The 18286-nt window shown below is 40.6% G+C and overlaps 1 protein-coding gene and 1 long non-coding RNA gene across 2 annotated transcripts in view; one reads left to right on the forward strand and one right to left on the reverse strand.

Moving 5' to 3' along the window:
• Positions 1–11029, forward strand: part of LOC129397933 (uncharacterized) — a 170443-nt gene extending 159414 nt beyond the window's left edge. The window contains exons 3-4 of the long non-coding RNA XR_010112397.1: positions 9683–9893; positions 10908–11029. This is a non-coding gene — a long non-coding RNA (uncharacterized LOC129397933). The remainder of the gene's footprint in view (positions 1–9682; positions 9894–10907) is intronic.
• Positions 11030–11277: 248 nt separating this feature from the next.
• LOC100981494 (histone H2B type 1-J) lies at positions 11278–18208 on the reverse strand. Its single transcript, XM_024929047.5, has 2 exons — positions 17740–18208; positions 11278–11845 (listed from the first exon to the last, which is right to left on the reverse strand). The coding sequence occupies exon 1, from the start codon at positions 18121–18123 to the stop codon at positions 17743–17745; it is 381 nt and encodes a 126-aa protein (XP_024784815.1). The 5' UTR covers positions 18124–18208; the 3' UTR covers positions 11278–11845; positions 17740–17742.
• Between the last annotated feature and the right edge of the window lie 78 nt (positions 18209–18286).

Consider the following 18286-nt stretch of genomic DNA (forward strand, 5'->3'; position numbering starts at 1 on the left):
CTGTGTGCTAACCCACAGGCAGCACAGCCTGTAGTAGTAGTATACAGAAAAGTGGGTGCTCCACAGAGCACAAGCTAACCCACAGGCAGAGCAGCCAAGTAGCAGCATGCAGCAAAGTGGGCGCTCCACACAGCACAAGCTAACGCACAGGCAGAGCAGCCCAGAGTAGCAGCATGCAGCATAATAGGTGCTCCACAGAGCAAGGCTCACCCATAGAGCATCCCAGAGTAGCAGCAGAGTACAGCAAAGCGGGTGCTCCACAAAGCAAGGCTAACCCATAGGCAGAGAAGCCTACAGCAACTGTGTACAGCAAGGTGGATGCTGCAGAAAGCACAACTAACCCACAGGCAGAACAGCCCAGAATAGCAGTGTACAGCAAAGTGGATGCTCCACCAGTAGAACAGACAGGAAGGGCAGGAGCAGTGTTCAGCAACAGGAGCAGTCCAGAGCAGGAGTCAGAGCAGGAGCCAGAACTGAAGAAAGAGCCACAGTAAAGCACACAGGCTAGCTATATTTATACCCACTATTAATTATATGCTAATTAAGTAGTGTGTTATTCAGAATTTTCTAGAAAAGGGGCAGGGGGAGCTCCCAGAACCCTATAGGGTAACTTCTGAGTCATGTCCATGGCATTTGTAAACTGTCATGGCGCCGATGGGAGTGTCTTTATTCTAATGAGCTGTGAGGGCAACTAGAGGTTGCTTTGTCACCATCTGCTGGTTTCAGCCAGCTGTTTTGTTTTGTTTTGTTTGAGACTGAGTCTGGCTCTATTGCCCAGGCTGGAGTGCAGTGGCTCCATCTTGACTCACTGCAACCTCCACCTCCCGGGTTCAACCAATTCTCATGCCTCAGCCTCCCTAGTAGCTGGTATTACAGGTGCATGCCACCATGCCCAGCTAATTTTTGTATTTTTAGTAGAGATGGGGTTTCACCATATTGGCCAGGCTGGTCTCAAACTCCTGACCTTAGGTGATCTGCCCACATCAGCGTCCTGAAGTGTTGTGATTACAGGTGTGAGCCACCGCACCCAGCCAGGGTTTTTTGTTTTTGAGACAGGGTCTTGCTCTGTCGCCTCAGCTGGAGTGCAGTGGCACAATCGTAGCTCACTGCTACCTTGATCTCCCAGGCTCAAGCAATCCTCCCACCTCAGCCCCCCAAGCAGCTGAGACTACACGTGTAGGCCACCATGTCTCGCTAATTTTTTTTTAACTTACATTTTTAGGGATGGAGTTCTCACTATGTTGCCCAGCTGATATCGAACTTCTAGGCTCAGGGGATCCTCCCACCTCAGCCTCCCAAAGCACTGGGATTATAGGTGTGAGCCACCACTCTGCTGAGGTTTTTTTTTGTTTGTTTGTTTTTTAACTGCATCCTGTTTTTGATCCGCATGGTCATTAATGGTGCTTGGAAAAGAAGTCCTGCTGATCTCCTACCTCACTTTGGAAAATTCTTTTCAAGATTAAGTATATGACTATTTATAAAGAACTTAGTACAGTGAGACCAACAATCAATTATTTAAAGTTGTTTTACTCTTGTTAGTGTCATTATTAAATTTTTTAATTCTTTTCATTATTCCATATCCCATGTTGTTGTATTTTCACAGTGAATATGAGTCTGCATCCAGTTATGGCCAATGACTTCATATTCTTTTGTGATCTATGGAGTTTCAGATGTGAGTACGTTCAGACAAGACAAGACCATCACAAACCACTGAGATATATTCATCTCTGCTGCTTGTGACCTGGGGTCCTCCTTCTTCCCCTCTGACTGCCACTATTGGGAGGCAGAAGTAGGAAGAACAACAGAATGGGCTGTGGGTGTAATTTTGTTTTTATCATTTTTTTTAGAATTACTACCTTTTTTTTTTTTTACATTTTTGCTTTTAAAAATAGTTTTGCTAAAGTATAATTGGCATATGATAAACTGCACATAAAGTATACACGTTAATGAGTGTGACATAAGTATTCATATGAACCCGTTACCCTAATCAAGACACTGAACTTGCTGGGCACAGTGGTTCACGCCTGTAATCCCAGCACTTCAGGAGGCCGAGGCAGGCGAATCACCTGAGGTCAGGAGTTCGAGACCAGCCTGACTAACATGGTGAAACCCCATCTCTACTAAAAATACAAAAATTAGCCGGGCATGGTGGCATATGCCTGTAATCCCAACTACTCAGGAGGCTGAAGCAGGAGAATCACTTGAACCCAGGAGGCAGAGATTGCAGGGAGCCAAGATCACGCCATTGCACTCGAGCCTGGGCAAAAGAGCAACACTCCGTCTCAAAAAAAAAAAAAAAAAAAAAAAAAAAGACAGTGAACTTATCCATCACCTCTAAAATATACTTGTCCCCCTTTGTAATACCTTTCTCCTATCTCACTTTGTCCCCCAACTCAAAGGAACCACTGATCTAACCTTTGTCACTGTAGATTAGTTTGTATTTTCTAGTTTTGTAAAAATAGAATACAGTATGTACTGTATTTTGATCAGTTTCTTTTACTCAGCATAACTATTTACTCAGCAGTCCTTGCTGGTTTCATGATGTAAGTGGTCGTGTGGGGAAAGTCCACATGGCCAGGAGCTTCAAGCTCCTCTAGGAAGTGCGGGCAGCCTCTCAGAATTAAAGGCATCTTCCAGCCAGCAACCAGCAAGAAGCGGGTGTCCTCATACCTAAAGCTGCAAGGAAATGAATTCCGCCAACAACCTGAGTGAGCTTGGACATGGATTCTTCCCCAGTCAAGTGTCTAGATGAGAATGCATCCTGGTGGGACACTTCGATTAGTCTTGTGAGACCCTAAGCAAAAGACCTAAGTCATGCCCAGACTCCTGATCATTTATTATCCTGAGATAATAAACGTGTGTTTTTTTGAGACCCTGAAGTTTGTGCTAATGTATTTTGCAGCAACAAAAAACTAACATATTTTAGGCTGGGCACAGTGGCTAACACTGTAATCCCAGTGCTTTGGGAGGCCTAGGTGGAAGGATCACTTGAGACCAGGAGTTCAAGACCAGCCTGGGCAATAGTGAGAAACTGCACCACCCCCCTACAACCCCTCGTCTCCACAAAAAAATTTCTAAAAATTAGCTGGGTGTGGTGGCACACACTTATAGTCCCAGCTACTCAGGAGGCTGAGGCAGGAGGATGGTTTGAACCCAGGAGTTCAAGGCTACAGCAAGCTATGATTGCACCACTGTGCCCCAGCCTGGGTGACAAAGTGAGACTCCATCTCAAACAAAAAGAAAAAGAAGAGTAACATATTTTGAATCAACAGTTTGTTTCTTTTGTTGCTTAATAGTATTTCTTTGCAGGGATATACCACAATATTTTAGCCATTCATCTATTGATGAACATTTGGATTATTTCCAGATTTAACTAATACAAATAAAGCTGCTATGAGTATTTTTGTACAAATCTTTATATGGACACATATTTCCTTTTCTCTTGAGTAGATACCTAGAAGTGCCATGGCTGAATCATATGGTAGTATGATTAACAACATTAGTTGTATGATTAACTTTTTAAGAACCTGTCAAAATGTTTTCCATAGTATTTACATGCATAGGACAAATTTATAAGAGTTCCAATTCCGCTATGTCCTTTCCAATACTTCACCTTCAGTCTTTTAAATTTTAGGCATTCTAATAGATGTGTAGTGGTATTTGATTGTGATTTGAGTTTGCATTTCCCAAATGACTGATATTCAAAGTATTTTCCTGTGCTTATTTGCTAACAATACGTTTTCTTTGAAGTGTCTGTTCATATCTTTTGCCCACTTATTTAATTGGGTTGTTTATCCTCTTAGTGTTGAGAGTACTATATTAAGTATTGTTCATTCTGGATACCAGTCCTTTATCAGGTAAGTGCATTTATAAGTATTTCCCCGAGTTTGTGGCCTGATTTTTCATTTTCTTAACACTGACTTTCAAAGAGCTATTTTTAATTTTGAAGAAATCCAGTGCATCAGTTTGTTCTTTTATGAATTCTGCTGTCATATCTAAGAAATCTTTGCCTAATCCAGTGTCACAAAAATTTCTTACATTTTCTTGTAGAGGTCTTGTAGTTTTAGGTTTTATGTTTAAATGTATGAACTGTTTTAATTTTTGCAAGGTATAGACATAAGTTCATATATATATATACATATAACATATTATATATATATATATTTTGCATGTGGATATTCAACTTTTCTAACACTACTGTTTGAAAAGACTATCCTTTTTCCACCAGGATGCCTTTGGGCCTCTTTCAAACATCAGTTGTTTATATACATGTTGGTTTGTTTCTGGATTCTCTATTGTGTTCCATTGACCTACTTGCCTATCTTACAACCATACCATGCTGTCTGGCTTTCTGAAGCTTTATAATAATTCTGTGAAATGAGGTAGTTGATAGCCATCCAGGTTTGTTCTTTTTCAGAGTTGTTTTGGCAACTGTAGATCCTTTTCATTTCCATATTAATTTTGGAATCAGATTGCCAATTTCTGCAAAGAAACCTCCTGGGTTTTGACTGGGTTAGTGTTGAATTTGTGTATTCGTTTGAGAATAATTGTTATCTTAACAATACTGAGTTTTCTGGCCTATAAAGCAAGTTTTATCTCTCCAAGTAGTAAAGTCTTCTTCAATTTCTCTCAGAAATATTTTGTAGTTTTCAGTGTATAGATATTTCACATCTTTTCTCAAACTTATCCCTAAGTATTTCATATTTTAGTTTTATTATAACTTTTTAAACATTTTATTTCTGATTGTTACTAGTATATACAAATGCAGTTAATATTGATCTTGCATCCTACAGCCTTTCTGAACTCAAGCATTAACTCTAGTAGCTTTTTGTACATTCTGATTTTCTACATGAGATGGCCATGTCATTTGAGAATAATGATAAGTGCTATCTTCACAATTTAGATGATCCTTCTTTCCTTCCATTGTTCCTTCTTTTCTTTCCTCTTTCTTTTTTCCCCTAATTTCACTAGCTAGAATTTCCAATACAACATTGAATAGAAGTGGTGAAAGCAAACATGACTATCTTGTTTACGACCTTAGGGGGAAAACATTCAGTCTTTAAGTATAATCTTAGTTGTAGATTTTTTGTAAATACACTTTATCACATGAGGAAGTTCTCCTCTATTTCTAGTTTACTGAGAGTTTTCATCAGTAATGAATGTTGAATTATGTCAAATGCTTTTTCTGCCTTATAGTGTGACAGTCCTCCACCAGCTTGCTTAAGGGTGATATCTGCTACTTGAACCCTGAAGGCTGGGTGATAAGCCAAGGCCATGGTACCCAGCTGAGCAGCAGGTATCCCTGAGAACCCAAACATCCCAGAGAGTAACTGATCAAGGAAAACAGTCTCCTTGCCTAAACACAGTAGGCAAAGACCAGAACATTAGCTTAAAAGCAGCTTAGAGATGGTGGCAACACAGCTCTCTAGAGCTGTCTTGCTGCCGTCCAGGAATGCCCTGTATATAAGTCCTAATAAACTCATCTACTTATCAAGCTGAACTTGTCCAAGTCATACTTTGGTCTCTCGGTTCCTTCTGAGTTTGGGAGAAATGTTACAGTCCCACGTTTTTCTTGTAACATTCCTCTGTTGAGATTTCTTAGTTTGTTAATATGGTATATTATGTTGATTGATTTTTCTAATGTTTAAACAACTCTACATTTTTTGGAAAAGCCAGGAATACTTGATCATGATGTATTATTCTTTTTACGTATTACTGAATTTGAATTTTCTAAAATTTTGTTTAGAACCTTTGTATCTCTGTTCATGAAGGATATTGGTCAATAAGTTTCTTTGTTTATAATATATTTGTCCAGGTCTAGTATCAAGATGATGTTGCCCTATGGAACGAATTAAGTTAACCAATATTTTAAGAAGCCAGATAGTAAATATTTTAGGCTGTGCAGACAATAAGGTCTCTGTCACAACAACTCAACTTTGCTGTTCTGGTGGGAAAGTAGACATAGATAATACACAAATAAGTGAATGTGGTTGTGTTCCAATAACACTTTTTTTGAAAATCAGGTGGTGGGTCATATTTGGTCTGCGGGCCATAGTTTGTTGACCTCTGAGTTAGGAAGTATTTCTTCCCGATTCTAACACTTCTATGAAAATGAAAAGCCAATTATAAAGAAGAACACAGTTGGAGAACTTACACTATAAGTTGTCAACCCCTATCTTAAACTATGGTAATGAGAATGATTGCTATTGAGCCAGAAACATGTGTATAGTCACCTGATTCATGAGAAAGGTAACACTGCAGTGCAAGGGTTGTCTTTTCAACAAATTATGTTAGTTAGGTCAATGATATGTCCATATGGAAAAGTCCATATGGAAAAAATTGTTACAAATCGATAAGTACAAATAATTTAAAAATGGGCAAAGACACGAACATTCTCTTCCACTAAATGACATTCAATGTATATAAAGCATATGAATAGGTACACAATATTATGACTCATCAGGAAACTGAAAATGAAAGCAACAGTGAGATATCACTAACACATCCTATTCAGAAAGGCAAAACTTAAAGCCTAATAAGATAAAGGCAAAAATTTGAAGCAATTAAAATCATCTTATATTATAGGAGTTTGAATTGGTTTATACATTTTAGAAAAATATTTGTCAGTGTTTACTAAACCTAAATATATGGTTACCTTAAAAACTGTTAATTCCATTCCTATTATATGCTCAAAAGAAATGAGCACAGGCTGGGCGCAGTAGCTTATGCCTGTAATCCCAGCACTTTGGGAGACCGAGGCGGGTGGATCACAAGGTCAGGAGATCAAGACAATCCTGGCTAACATAGTGAAACCCTATCTCTACTAAAAATACAAAAAATTAACCGGGCATGGTGGCACCCACCTGTAGTCCCAGCTACTCGGGAGGCTGAGGCAGGAGAATCACTTGAACCTGTGAGGCGGAGGTTGCAGTGAGCTGAGATTGTGCCACTGCACTCCAGCCTGGATGACAAACTGAGAATCCGTCTCAACAAAAGAAATGAGCACATATGTACACCAAAAAACATACACAAAAATATTCATAAAACTTATATTCATAATAGGGAAAAAGATAAGCTAAAAGCAACTGAAAAGTAACCAAGGCCATTACATTTTAAATTATTAACATTTCCTGAAATTGTCTTCTAAAACAATGTCTTCTTTTAATTCTTAAAAGTACAGATGAACACTTTAGTCCTAATGACATCATCATTTACAGAACATGGTGAGTTAACCAAACATTTTACCATGTATGTATAAATCTCAATAAAACGAAGAAGTTTTAGAATTCAAATCTATAAAGTATTGACTTTGTAACATGATTAATTTAAAAGTAAATTAAAATATATGAGTTTGTGCCCGGCATGGTGGCTCACGTCTATATTCCCAGCATTTGGGAGGCTGAGATGGGCAGATCACCTGAGTTTGAGTTCGAAACCAGCCTCAACAACATGGAAAAACCCTGTCTTTACCAAAAAAAAAAAAAAAAGAAAAAAAAAATTGGCCAGGTATAGTCCCAGGTACTTGGGAGGCTGAGGTGGGAGGATCACTTGAGCCTGGGAGGCAGAGATTTCAGTGAGCCAAGAATGCGTCATTGCACTCCAGCCTGAGCAACAGAGCCAGACCCTGTCTCAAAAAGAAAATATATATGTATATTAGTTTGATAAACTCCAATATAACTTTTTTACATAAAATAGATTTTTTAAGTTTATAAATATTTAAATATGATATTTAAATCCAATTTTGCTGGAAAGCCTAAACACAATGTGGAAGCTATTGACTTGTCCCATTATCAATCTTACATACTATTATAAAACAAATGATATACCATTATAGCTTCTCCCAACTATCCAAATGCTTATGGGTTAGGTGTGAAACCTACAAGATGAAGCAAATGAGGCTTTATCTAGGGGTGACAGTTTTGTGGAAAGAAATGAGTATCAGGGAAGGCTACACAATGCAAAAACAAAATTCTGTGAGGACTTGAACCCAAGGCATTTTGCCTACCAGACAAGTAAGTTGAATGACAAAGCAACAATTCCCTGTCATAAAAGTTAATTTATTTGCTATTACAGTATAGACATTTTAAAACACACCAGAAGAATTTTAGAGTTTGAAAATGACAAGTTGCATTTTGTTTTGAGCAGGAAACATATCAAGACAAACTTCCTTCATACTAGACATTATTGTAATCCTAGCGACTCAGGAGGCCCAAGCAGGAGGACCACTTCAGGCCAGGAATTTGAGATTAGCCTAGGAAACATAGCGAGACCTCGTCTCTAAGAAAATAAATTAGTCATTGTAGTAGCACACACCTGTAGTTCTAGCTACTTGGAAGGCTGAGGTAGGAGGATGACTTGAGCCCAGGAGTTTGAGGCTGCAGTGAACCATGATCACGCCACTGCACTCCAGCCTGGGTGATAGATCGAGACCCCATTTCTGGGAGGGTGGGAAAACCAGACATTGACAAGGCCTGAGCAGAGGAGGCTGCCAACTGTAGAAATTGCAAGTTATAAAGAAATTCTCTGTTTTCTACCTTGACAGCTATAAAAAGTCGCTCTAAAGAAAAAGAACCAGCTCTGGCCAGGCGCAGTGGCTCACACCTGTAATTCCAGCACTTTGGGACACCAAGGCAGGTGGATCACTTGAGGTCAGGAGTTTGAGACCAAGCCTGGCCAACATGGTGAAACCCTGTCTCTACTAAAAATACAAAAATTAGTGGGGTGTGGTGATGCTCGCCTATAGTCCCAGCTCTCAGGAGGCTGAGGCAGAATTGCTTGAATCAGGGAGGCGGAGGTTGTGGTGAGTCAAGATTGCACCACTGCACTCCAGCCTGGGTGACAGAGTGAGAAAGAAAAGAAGGAAAGAAAAGACAGGAAAACCAGTTATTTCCACTGTTTTCAGAACAAATCAACAGACTGAAGTTTACTCGTGTCAACAGTGTGTGAGGTTACAATGTGATACTTACTATTCTTGAGATGGAAATGTTCAGAAAAGAAGCCACATAAAGCACATGGTGGAAGAGCAAAAATGCAAAACAGGCTTAAAGAACTGTGAGAGTTTAGAAAAAAGCAATAGATCAAAGGGATCAAGAATGGGCATTAGAAGATGAAACTGAAGACAGAATAGGAAGTAGGGGGTTCCAGGCATGGAAATAGGATATTCCGTATGAGGAAAAGAGAAGAACCTCTTTAGTTGGGCATGAAACATACATTCTAGGTAGAAATAATTTTTTTTTCTTTTTTTTTCTTGAGATGACATCTAGCTCTGTCACCCAGGCTGGAGTGCAATGGCACAATCTTAGTTCACTGCAACCTCCGCCTCCCAGGTTCAAGCGATTCTCCTGCCTCAGCCTCCGAGTAGCTGGGATTACAGGTGCCCGCCACCACGCCCTGCTAATTTTTGTATTTTTAGTAGAGACGGGGTTTCACTGTGTTGGCCAGGCTGGTCTCTAACTCCTGACCTCGTGATCCGCCTGCCTTGGCCTCCCAAAGTGCTGGGATTACAGGCATGAGCCACCGTGCCTGGTCCGGTAGAAATAATTTTTAAAAACTTATCTGGAAAAATGTATATAGAAACAAGTAATGGTTTAAAACCCAGACTAAAAGGATACAAGCTCTTTTGAAAAACTTTGAGAAGTTGCTTTCTCAGACTAAGCTTTGAAGTGTATTTCTTATCTGTCAGGAAGGTCGGAAGATGGCGAGCCTAGAAGTGGAGAAACCAGAAACTTTTCAAACAAGGAAGGGCCCCAGATGCTAGGCCATGTTCCTTCAGCCTCTGAAGTCTGCAGTGAATACATGTGACACAGGATTTCCTCCATAATGCTATGTGCCACAAATGCATGAAGGAATGAATGAAAAGAAAGCAAATATGTGGGAATAATCTACAAGAGTTGGTAAGTCATTGGAGGTGGAGATGTATATCTAATGGGTGGGAATGCACAAATTTGTAAATATGTGTCAAGTGTACCATTGGGTACATGCGGACAAGGAATGTGGAGGGAACAGGAGCTGATACGTGAGAAGGAGCACATTTCAGAATCAAAACTATTCTGCTTTCTAGTACTGGCTTTGCCACTTATCAATCTTGTGACTTAAGGAAGTTTTCTACTCTGAGTCTCAGCTTCATCTCTAAAATGAGGATAATGATACCTGTTTGTGAAAAACATTAAGTTGGATAAAATAAAACAATGTAAATGACACAATTTTTTTTTTCTGAGACAAAGTCTTGCTATGTCTCCCAGGCTGGAGTGCAGTGGTGTGATCTCGGCTCAGTGCAAGCTCCGCTTCCTGGGTTCACGCCATTCTTCTGCCTCAGCCTCCCAAGTAGCTGGGACTACAGGCTCCCACCACCACGCCCGGCTAATTTTTTGTATTTTTAGTAGAGATGGGGTTTCACCGTGTTAGCCAGGATGGTCTAGATCTCCTGACCTCGTGATCCACCCACCTCGGCCTCCCAAAGTGCTGGGATTAGAGGCATTAGCCACCGCGCCTGGCCATGACTCACACTTTATTGTCCCCTAATACATAGCCCTGAATAGATGGCGGTGACTTTTTATAATAAGGTCCTTTTGGTGATATTTTCAAGAGGAGTGTCTCAGGCCATGTGGTTGCAAGTGCAGATTTAAAATAAGGAGAAATCTGGGCTAGAGGCAAGTTTGCCAGCATTCATCCTTTCAGCTGTACTACGTCACCTACTCTGCACTACGGCCAGAGAGGAAACAATGGCTGGTGAAAGAGCAACTGATATTTCTGAAGGCGGGAAGACATAAATAATTAGAAAAAAGAGAGGGTGAGCAAGGAATAGTGTTGACAGCGCAGCCCTCAAGTCTTGGGTCCTTCTAAGTGCAGGATGGAAAAGGAAGCCTTGATGATACATAAATTCTTACAAGCCAATGTTTCTCTTCTAGGAGAAATGGAAACTCAGAAATCAGTGCTCTCAAAGAAGGGAAATTAGGTATGATTTCTTGGGAGCCACAACCCAACAAGGCTTTCCAAATAATACAGTCCTGAGTTTGAGCCTCAGAGAAGGCAGGTATATTTTCAAGTCATGCACTGTATCAATTGCCTTTTTTTGGTACATAAAAGAAAATACTGTATATGCTAATAATCATTAACAAAAAAACATTCAGGTAAAAAGAAAAAATCTGAGTTTTAACAAAACTGAAAAACACTCAGAAGAGGACTATGTGGAATGACAATTTGTTTTTCATCTTCTGGATCATCCCCTGAGGAAAGTAAAGTAAGTTCTCTCAGGATATTCCAGTTGGCAACAGCAGAGCAGAGGAATATTACTTTATTCATTTATTCAGAGAAGTACTTTGCTGGGCACTGTTCTAGAAGCTGGGAAATACAAGTGATCAAAATATAACCTACCCCACAACTCCCAAATCCAGCTCCAAAAAACTTTTAGTGTGGAGGATGGCATAGTAAAGATAATAAGCCAATGAATAAGGAAAACATAGCATTTCAGATCTTTATATTATGACCAAAGAAAAAAAAAGTCCTAAATTGGAACAGGAAACACAGATGGGGTGGCTCAATTACAAGACAGCAGTTTAAGAAGGCCTCACTGACAAGATGAGTTCCCAGTGTCAGGACCCCAATATCCTTCCTTACAAAGAGTGGGGATCCCACCCTAGAAAAGGAATAGCAGTTCAGCCACCCCACAGCAGCTCTGGCATGACTGTTTCTGGATACCTTCATGGAGAAATGCACACACTGCCCTTCATTTCAAAGATGAGCATCAGTCTCGTCTTCAGAGAAGATGCAGCCATTGTGGGGTTAGGGTTTCTCTCCTCAGGTCACTAGTGTAGATGCACCTGCTGAGAAGTTTCGGCCACTCCACCTGCAATAAGAAAGACAGTTAATGAGAAAAGCAAGAGACAGAACCTGTGAAGAACATATGACCATCAGTCATTTGAATGAAAGGGGGCAAATGTGAATGAAAGGGGACACATTTGTTTGTGTTTGTATAAAGACATTCCAGACAGGTACACAGGAAACGAATAAAAGTGGTTAATTGTAGTATATCAAAGATAAAACACCAGGCCTTACTTTAAATGACGAAAACAGATTTTATTTAGTAACCACTGACAGTGGGGAACCATCTGGGTTTCATAACTGGCACATATCAAAATCAGGCTCCACTCCTACCACACAGCCTGGGAGACGAGGGCCCTATCTTCAGACGTTGACTGAAACAAACAGTAAATTCCTTTGGCGGCATCAATTGAGTTTTCTCAGGCAGGCACTTGAGAAGACCGGGGCTATTAGTAACTATGTTCGGGTTTGTTCAGGTCTTTATAGGCCAAGGTGGCCACCTAGTCCAGAAGAGGGCTCAGAAGAAGCCGCCTAGAGAATCTTTGCCAAGTAGATGGGGGAACTGGGAGGCTGGGGGCTACTGGGGATGTGATGGTTTATAGTATTTTTTGTATATTCAATTATTAAACCGTAGCAATGAAATGCCTAATCGAAATCATAAAACGAAACAAAGTTTTGGCTACATTAGCCTATCCGTTATTGCCATAAGATGGCGACAGCCCTTCTCAACTCATAAAACTAAACAGTTTTAGCTACTTTATCCCATCCATTATCGCCACAAGATGGCGATAGCGCTTCTCAACTCGCTTGCGGGATGGAGGCAGGGTGCGGCCCGGAGAACTCCTCCCTGTTCCAACAGCAGCTCTCCAGCCCGCAGCGCTTCTTGACGTTCTGTTAGTTCAGTCGCCTGAAATTCTCTGCATGTAGATTCCTCTCAGGGTAGCCCTTTGTTGACCAAAAAAGAAAGATGTTCACTGATTTGGCCAGCTTTTTTTTTTTTTTTAACTTTTTTTTTTGGAGGGGAAAGGGAGTGCTCATGGACATCCTGAAGCAGACACAAAAATATAGAGAATCCTGCACTTCCCAAGCCTCGTCGCACAGGCTTCAACAATTACCAACATCTTGCCCATTTTGTTTCATTATCCGCACCCACACTGACAGATGAGGGAGTCTAAAAAATATCTGAAACATGAAATCCCAAATATGTGATTTTAATCATGAATATTTTCACAAATATCCTAACAGATATGGATATAAAGAAAAAACGCTAAGATTTTACACCTAAGAAAATTTTAAAAATGATGTGTAACATTATCCAATACCTAGCCCTTAAAGAAAATCCTGAATTGTCTCAAATATTTTTATATTGATTTTGTCTGAATGAGATCCCACCAGATCCAAATATGGCATTTGATTGCTGTTCCTCTTGAATGTATTAAAATCCATAAATTTACCCAAGTCTCCAAGTAGCCTGCCTGCCCTTTGAAAAAGGAATTGAGAGACCATAATCTGGGTGGGAATTCTCACTGATCATGGATTGTCATTGCTTTTAAACCATTCTTTGAAAAGTGTTGGGGAAAAAATGTTTTGTTTTCTTTCTTTTTTTTTCTTTTCTTTTTTTTTTTTTTTTTGAGACAGAGTCTCTCTCTGTTGCCCAGGCTGGAGTGCAGTAGCACGATTTCAGCTCATTGCAACCTCTGCCTTGCGAGTTCAAGCGATTTTCCTGCCTCAGGCTCCCAAGTAGCTGGGACTACAGGCACGCACCATCACGACTGGCTTATTTTTGTATTTTTAGTAAAGACAGGTTTCACCATGTTGGCCAGGCTGATCTCTAACTCCTGACCTTACGTGATGTGCCTGCCTCAGCCTCCCAAAGTGCTGGGATTACATGCATGAGCCACTGCACCCAGTCAAAGGTATATTTTTTATGAGACTATTTTTAAAAACACTCAAATTGTCTGTCACAGCTCCTTGCCTATGCCCCTAAAAAGAGAGGGGAGGAGTGGGGGAAGGCGGGGAAACAGAAACAAAAAGAAAACTGACAAACAGAGGAGGAGTCCAAAAGCCCAACACCCATTAAGTCAAGACTTCCCACAGTTCTCTAAGCCAGCAAATGAATGTAATTTAAACTGCTTTAAACTTCATATAAAAATAAATCATTTTTGGTAAATCAATAAACAGAGGCATCTCCATGACTACTGGTGGGAGTATGTACTCCTCCTTTTCTAAAACAAAAAAAACAGCAGGGAGCCCTGAGTTGGAAACATGAAAAGCATAACTTTTTTGAGTTGGCTATTATTAAGTGTAATATGAAAGGTACCACTCCATTCCTACCTCTCCTTTAACGAATGCATTTTGTCTACAGAAGAAATTATGCTTTTTCTTAGTCACTATTCAGCTCATCTATAACGTCCAAAATTGAACAGTACTTCAAGAGGGTGCTAAATGACTACATGCCACTTTAACTGAGTCTTCCAAAAATTCAGACTTCTGCTTATAAGGAATGTGGTACACATTAGGACTACCGAGTCTCATGGTCATCCATGCATTACCTTACCCTTTCTGTATAATGTATAGAAATGGGTCCAAAAAATGTTGAGATATGAGGTATAAAGCGTTCAGTAAGTTCACAGATGGTCCTGCTAGCAATAGCATGTAAGAAAGTGAAGCATATCGAAATCTAGAGTGTTTATCTCAGTGAAGACAAATCTCTGCCTCATCCATGACAAAATACTTGCAAGAACACAAGAATACTTCCCCTGACATATGGGACACTTAGCAGCAGCAGTATCCAGAGGTCAGCCTTGGTGAGCTAAGTCTATACTACAGAGCTCAAGTATCACCTCTACCATTGCCTACCACCCTGGTCACATTGTTTACAAGTAAATCACTTGGGCAATAAGTGGGGTGATAGGAAAAGAGACTACATGACAGCCATATGGTTGATGTGTACCTGATTGTTGATAGCCTCCTCTGAAGAGTGGGAATTTAGGTTAGCATTCACGTGGGATATTATTCTCATACTCTGGGACCATTCTGGGAAATTCATCCATATCACTGTTCCCCAAAGCTTCCAGTCAACACAACCTCCACTTTTCCCCACTTAAAAAAATCTGTCTATCCAAACCATTAGCCATGTACATTCAGTTTAGATCAGTGTCTTAGGTCACTTTCCTTCTAGAAAAAGTAAACAATCACATTCAATACTCCAAATTGTGCTGAGTGGCAGCAATTCTTTTCCCTATTGCCATTTATGGACATACTTGAGTTACGGTTTCTAATACTACTGTTACAACCGGCATCAGTAGTATTAGCCAACATATATTGAATGCTTACTATGTACAGGACATTGTTCTAAGTATACCAAAACTATTTGCTCAAGAGGCACTATTACATCCCCCTTTTTAAAATGAAGGAAAAAGCCAGAGGAAAAAAAAGGGAAAAAAGCCAATTCTTCAGGAACTGGTTAGTAATGGGTTGAACTTGCAGCATTCAGTTTTTCTTTCTTTTTTTTTTTTTTTTTTTTTGAGACGGAGTCCCCTCTGTTGCCCAGGCTGGAGTGCACTGACACGATCTCGGCTCACTGCAACCTGTGCCTCCTGGGGTCAAGTGATTCTCCTGCCTCAGCCTCCCGAGTAGCTGGGATTACAGGGTCCCACCAGCACATCGGGCTAATTTTTGTATTTTTAGTAGGGACGGGGTTTCACCATCCCCCAGGGGCAGGGGCTGCTCTCGATCTCCTGACCTCAAGTGATCTACCAGCCTTGGCCTCCCAAAGTTCTGGGATTACAGGCGTGAGCCACCCCGCCCAGTCCCATTCAGTTTTTCAAGCAAAGTATTAACTCTTTGTCCTTATTAAGGGGACACCAGCAAGATGAAAATAACCCATAAGGTGATCATTTGTTTCATTACCCCTTAGGCAGTTTAGTCTTCTGAGTAACAGGAGAATTAGCTGGGTTGTTTTCAACTTAACTTTGTATAGTTTTCGAAAACCTAGCCTTTACAAATTTTCACCTGTGGCTGGACAATATACCCATGAGTCAGTCGCAATCCTCCTTTTCTTACAAACCCTGCTTTTTATTCTGATTTCTATATCCTGTAAGACAAAGAAGCAAGTTATTTAGCTTGGAAATTATCATCTGACTATTTGGATTAATAGAGAGGGTCAGAGGCCCATGTAACATAACAATAATGTCATAAAAGTAATTTAAGTTCTGTTTATTCACAGAATTGATAACAGTTCAGTTATCCTTAGTACGGTGAAGGAAAAGAACTTGAGTGTATATTTTCTACATAGAAATATATACAACAAACCAGATAGCAATTCAGAGAGATACATATTTTAGAAACTCTACAGAGACAGTTTTCAAAGGCTGGACAAGTGTCCGAGAAAAAGCTAAAAAAATAGAAGAAATTTCATAAAGCAGGCAATATTTAACTGGGCTTTGAAAAAAACAGGACTTGAGTCAACAAGGGAAACGTGTGTATTTGATAGTGGATTTAACAAAAATACTAATTGTTTTAGATGTTATTACTGTGCTAAATTTAGATCCATTTTAAATAAACTAGATAGTAACTCAAGTTTATATACAATTACTACCTTTGAAACCAAAACCCAGTCATAGTGGGAGCTTCCAAATGCTTTATAGACCTTGGATTTTTACCTAAGAGACACATGACTGAAGTTACAACCTAGAGCAACATCGTTTGTTGGGTGACTGGTTCTCATTTGTGACAACCTGAATAAGGGGGAACTTGTTTTTCCTCACTTCTTCTAGGCAGTCAAAAACAGTATTTAAAATACTAACGAAAGGAGTTTTAAAATTGAAATTGACTTGTTTCAGAAGAGAGTCTGGGATAAATGTCCTCAAGCTTTCTGCCTTCATTACGCCCCGAATTGTCCTGTTTAGGCTTCTAATGCCTTTGCTTATATAGATATACCATAAAGGGAAAATAGTATTCTAATCAGAAATAAAGCATTGATCTTTCTCAGGCTGAAAACTACGGCATTCAAATTCCGTTGTAGCCGGGCTTGATGGCTCATGCCTGTAATCCTAGCACTTTAAGGCTGAGGCTAGTGGATCACCTGAAGTCAGTTCGAGACCAGCCTAGCCAACATGGTGAAACCCCATCTCTACTAAAAATACAAAAATTATCCGGGCGTGGTGGCGCATGCCTGTAATCCCAGCTACACGGAAAGGTGAAGCAGGAGAATCGCTGGAACCCGGGAGGCAGAGGCTGCAGTGAGCTGAGATCGCGCCACCGCACTCCAGTCTGGGCGACAGAGGAAGTCTCCTCAAAAACAAAAAAAAAGACTGATTATGTTGCCATAAAGGGTCCCTTTAAAAAAAAAAAAAAAACGCTCTATCCAACGAAAACTAATTAGAAATAAATCTCCTTCCCGAAAGCGATAAAATACTAAAGAATGAGAAACTAACAGTTTACTGAGTTTGTAAGGAAGGCCAAATAAAGGCGGGGTTTGGATTCCTTTGGCGCACCCAAGCCGACCGTGGACTTCCTGGATACAACAACCAATCAGGATGCAGAGGAAGGGCGGGCGTTGCCCGGGCAAATTCAAACTGACAACCGCTGCAACTTGGCACTGTTCCAAATCACTAACCGACGGGGGACCGACGAGTATTTTAATTGGTTTCTAACGTATTTTAATTGGTTTCGAACTTATAATAGAAAATTTCCCATCTCCTTACTTAACTCTAAGATTAGAATGGCAGATCTAAAAAAAAAAGTCATTAAGGATTAGTTAAATAACTGCTTTACTTCAGACTAAAAAACACAGTAGCGAGTTACAAGGGTTTGTCAGTGGCCAGCAGAGGAGGAATACAAGCACCAGCTCTTTCTTTGAGAACATGGGTGGCTCTTAAAAGAGCCGTTAGGGTTGAGAGTTTGCAACCAACTCACTGTTTACTTAGCGCTGGTGTACTTGGTGACGGCCTTGGTGCCCTCGGACACGGCGTGCTTGGCCAACTCCCCGGGCAGCAGCAGGCGCACGGCCGTCTGGATCTCCCTGGAGGTGATGGTCGAGCGCTTGTTGTAATGCGCCAGGCGGGAAGCCTCACCTGCGATGCGCTCGAAAATGTCGTTCACAAACGAATTCATGATGCCCATGGCCTTGGACGAAATGCCGGTGTCAGGGTGGACCTGCTTCAGAACCTTGTACACGTAGATGGAATAGCTCTCCTTGCGGCTGCGCTTGCGCTTCTTGCCGTCTTTCTTCTGCGCCTTAGTCACCGCCTTCTTGGAGCCCTTTTTCGGGGCGGGAGCAGACTTCGCTGGCTCTGGCATAGCACTGTGTAGCTACAAAGCGCCAACGAAAAGGAAAAAGAGCGTGAGCAGGGTATGACAAGGCGCTTTTATATAGAATCTCTTATGCAAATAAGGTGAAGAGTTGAAGTCTTGTGTCTGATTGGTAGTTATTCAGGGTAACGTCAGAGGTCAGGTCTGCCCA

The sequence above is a fragment of the Pan paniscus genome, chromosome 5 (assembly GCF_029289425.2).
Source record: "Pan paniscus chromosome 5, NHGRI_mPanPan1-v2.0_pri, whole genome shotgun sequence".
Classification (NCBI taxonomy): Eukaryota; Metazoa; Chordata; class Mammalia; order Primates; family Hominidae; genus Pan; species Pan paniscus.

What these genes read in the sequence shown, in the direction of transcription:
- LOC100981494 (XM_024929047.5), bottom strand. Translation starts at nt 18,123, where the DNA reads ATGCCAGAGCCAGCGAAGTCTGCTCCCGCCCCGAAAAAGGGCTCCAAG.